The 3,691-nt window shown below is 47.0% G+C and overlaps 1 protein-coding gene across 4 annotated transcripts in view; it reads left to right on the top strand.

The window, feature by feature from the left end:
* The window catches only part of Iars (isoleucyl-tRNA synthetase), a 47,962-nt gene that overhangs the window by 29,900 nt on the left and 14,371 nt on the right, over positions 1-3,691 (top strand). For all 4 annotated transcript variants that reach the window (XM_021180375.2, XM_021180376.2, XM_029468406.1 and 1 more), the window contains 2 exons: positions 1,297-1,417; positions 3,016-3,107. In XM_021180375.2, coding sequence (XP_021036034.1) covers positions 1,297-1,417; positions 3,016-3,107 — 213 coding nt within the window. The remainder of the gene's footprint in view (positions 1-1,296; positions 1,418-3,015; positions 3,108-3,691) is intronic.

Raw genomic sequence — 3,691 nt, forward strand, 5'->3', positions numbered from 1 at the left:
TCCATTCCTCTGTTGAGGGGCATTTGGGTTCTTTCCAGCTTCTGGCTATTATAAATAAGGCTGCTATGAACATAGTGGAGCATGTGTCCTTCTTACCGTTGGAACATCTTCTGGATGTGCTCAGCGTCTTATTCCAGCACCTTTAACTGCTCAGTGACGCTGGAGCAGCTCTGAAGCTCGCAAGCAGGACAGTGACTTGGCTCTTCCTTCTGCTGAGAATGAGACAGAAGTAGTGTTCGCATAGGACTTCCGGATACACTGTTCCCTGGAGATTTAGAGGCAGACATCTTTCTCTGGATTTCAGCATCCCCATCTTTGCAGTTATGCCAGCTCTCCTGTATGTGGTGCCACGTAGGGGTAGCAACCCAGAAGCTCGCATGCTCAGCAGACCTCTTGGTGGACAACTCACGCCTGACCACAAAGAGGGCCCATCTATACAGAGCAGGGCCGCACCCACCCTGAGGGGCTCAATCCCAGGCCAGTCGTCTTCACCATTGCTCTGCCAAGGTGCTGAGAAGCCCAGCTGGCAGGAGATTCAGTGTGCAGAGCAGGAGTGGGTGAGGTGCCTTCAGGATCATGCAGGGCTCGTAAAAAGCAAAAGGAGACATGACGGGTTCCAGGTTAGCGTGGGAGCTGTGTCCTCTTGCTTGTTTTCAGGTTGCTAAGGATTATCCGGTTTTAGGTTTCACAGCCTCCTTCCATAGGTTTACAGTAACCCAACACTAAGTCTCTTCATTGAGGATTTGCTGGTGCTTATCCTGAATATTGCTGGCTTGCTCCCAGGGTCTGGGATCGTTTTGTGTTCCATCATTTCCTTCTGTTTTACTCACTGAGAGCATTTGGTAGACTTGGAGAGGTGACTTAGCGGGCAGGAGTACTATTGTTTGTCCAGAGGACCCGGACTTAGTTCCCAGTACCCATATCACATGGCTCGCATCCATCGAAGGATCCAGTGCCCTCTCCTGACATCCATGGGCACAGGTACGCGCACATGTGCGTGCACTTATATAAAGTTAAAGTTAGGGCCGGAGAGATGGCTCAGTGGTTAAGAGCACGGATTGCTCTTCCAGAGGTCCTGAGTTCAATTCTCAACAACCACATGGTGGCTCACAACCATCTGTAATGGGATCTGATGCCCTCTTCTGGTGCATCTGAAGACAGTGACATTGTACTCATATACGTAAAATAAATAAATCTTTTAAAAAACTGATTATAAAAAAAGTTAAAGTTATTTTTTTTTCGGGTATTAGTTCACCCTTTGTGCATGTGACCATCTCACTGAGCATCTGTCTGTAGGAAGAAGAAGTGAAGTTCCTATACAACGAGCATACAGTCAAAGAAAGTCCTAACATCACCGACCGGTGGGTTCTGTCCTTCATGCAGTCGCTCCTTGGCTTCTTTGAGACTGAAATGGCAGGTGAGGCTTCTGTTCTGTCTTCCCAGGGGTGAGGACGGGTTATTCTCTTTATACTTGTTCTTTTGATATGTTTTCTAAAATATTTTATTTATTTATTTATTTACTTACTTATTTATTTAATGTGAGTACACTGTAGCTGTCTTCAGACACTCCAGAAGAGTGGCATCAGATTTCGTTACGTATGGTTGTAAGCCACCATGAGGTTGCTGAGATTTGAACTCAGAACCCTTGGCAAAGCAGTCGGCGCTCTTAACCGCTGAGCCATCTCACCAGCCCCCCCCCCCCTTTTGATATTTTAAATGGTTTTCCCTTATTAACATAGAGGAAGTTTTGAGAGGTAACCCAGAAGTGCAGTGTGGTAGGCCTTGGTTGTAGAAAGGCGTTTGTTTCAGGGCTCTGGGTAATTTTGTCCAGGGAGTGCAGACCCCATTCTTGTGTAGAGGACTGTCTGAGAGCCCTACCACCTTTCAGCACTCGCTGCCATGACTTCCCATGAACCTGAGTCTAGATATCCTACACCTAGGACAGAACTCAGACTGCCTAGGAACTAGATAGCTCAGTGTCTGTGTGAGGGTCGTGCGTGGGAGACTAGTCCCACACAGAGAGGATAGCTCCTGGCCCAGGTAAGTCCCAGCTTTGTTCACCTGTATACGTACCCACAGAATCACCATCAGCAAGATCATGAGAAAATGTGTCTACAGGGTGCCGTGAGGGGCCAGCAATTCCTACAGCTCAGGAAGAGCTGATGCCCCAGAGCATTGTCTTCTCTGCATATGTGAGGGTCACTTACTCTGCAGGAGGTGAAAACCGAACACAGGACTCTCAGGCTTCCCTGACAGTAAAGTGTAGGGAGCTCTAGACATAATATGGGCTGGCTTTCCCTCTCCAACAGGAAAAGCCCTGGTTGCTGAAACCACCTATGTAGAAGTGTTTGGCCAGCTAGCGACTGTGGGCCTGAGTTCTGTTTTCTGAGAACCACAGTAAGAGCAGCTGTGCCCTCTGCAGTCTGGGTGGATCCTTTTCTGTGGGGGCTGCACTGTGCATCTGTGCTGTGCATCTGTGCTGTGCATGGAAAGATGCTGAGCAGCGGCCTGTGTCACCCAGTAGAAAGAGTGGTGTTGATGTTCTGTGTATTAAACCAGGAGAATATCTCCTCAGGCTTTGCCAGGTATCTTCTTCTGGGCAAAATGGTGCTTGCTGCACCTCTTAGCATCTAAGGCATCATGCCTTCTGCTGCTTGGGGTAGGAGGCGGCACAGTGGTGTGGAGTTGCATTCTGTCCCATGTTTCTGTGCACTCCATGTTAGGTAGTTACATTGAATAGGGGTTCAGTGCACTCCATATTAGCTCTGAATAGTGGTTCAGTTTATTTTTTTTCACCTGTGTGGGTTTGCTTATAGCTCATTGTTGTTTTGGAGATGCCCCTAAACACCTTGGTTGCCGCATCAGGAAGTCATGATGTATGAGCCATCTGATTGGTTGATTCTGATTCTCTTTGTTCCCTTAGGGAGTGGGCAGCCCTTGACTGAAGAGTTGTACTTCCTTCCCACTCCAAGGCCTGGCCCAGCCTGCCTGACTAATATCTTGCTTGCTTTTTAGCTTACAGGCTGTACACTGTGGTACCTCGCCTGGTCAAGTTTGTAGATATTCTAACCAACTGGTATGTCCGAATGAACAGGAGAAGGTTAAAGGTAAGAACTGGTAGGAATTGTGAAAAGTCAGGGTCAAAGGTTAGGGAGAAATGTCAGCCGTGATGGTACACACCTTTAAACCCAGCACTCAGAGGCAGAGGCAGGTGGATCTCTTAAGTTTGAGGCCAGCCAGGGCTACACAGAGATACTCTGTCTCCAAAAACAGGGGGGGTTGGGGGGGGTGGAAGCTATGAATATGAGAAAGGACCAAAGGGAAACAGCATTGCATTGCCAATACTCTTTTGAAGATGTCTTGTGTTTATAGTACATTAGCTGTACTGCAGTGTGACAGAATGGGACTTAGGAGATCTGAAAGTTATTCTGTGTATTTTCATAATGCACCGTGGACAAGTTATCAGGGGTGAAGTGTCCAAGCTGGTGCCGTGCCAAACTGAGCAGACCTCATAGAATTCCGCAAATACTGTCAAGTATGGCTGGCTATACTTCGTTTTTTTTTTGTTTGTTTGTTTGTTTTTTTTTTTTTTTTTTTTTTTTTTTTTTTAGATTTATTTCTTTATTATATGTAAGTACACTGTAGCTGTCTTCAGACACTCCAGAAGAGGGCGCCAGATCTCGTTACAGAT

Source organism: Mus caroli, chromosome 13 (assembly GCF_900094665.2).
Source record: "Mus caroli chromosome 13, CAROLI_EIJ_v1.1, whole genome shotgun sequence".
Taxonomy (NCBI): Eukaryota; Metazoa; Chordata; class Mammalia; order Rodentia; family Muridae; genus Mus; species Mus caroli.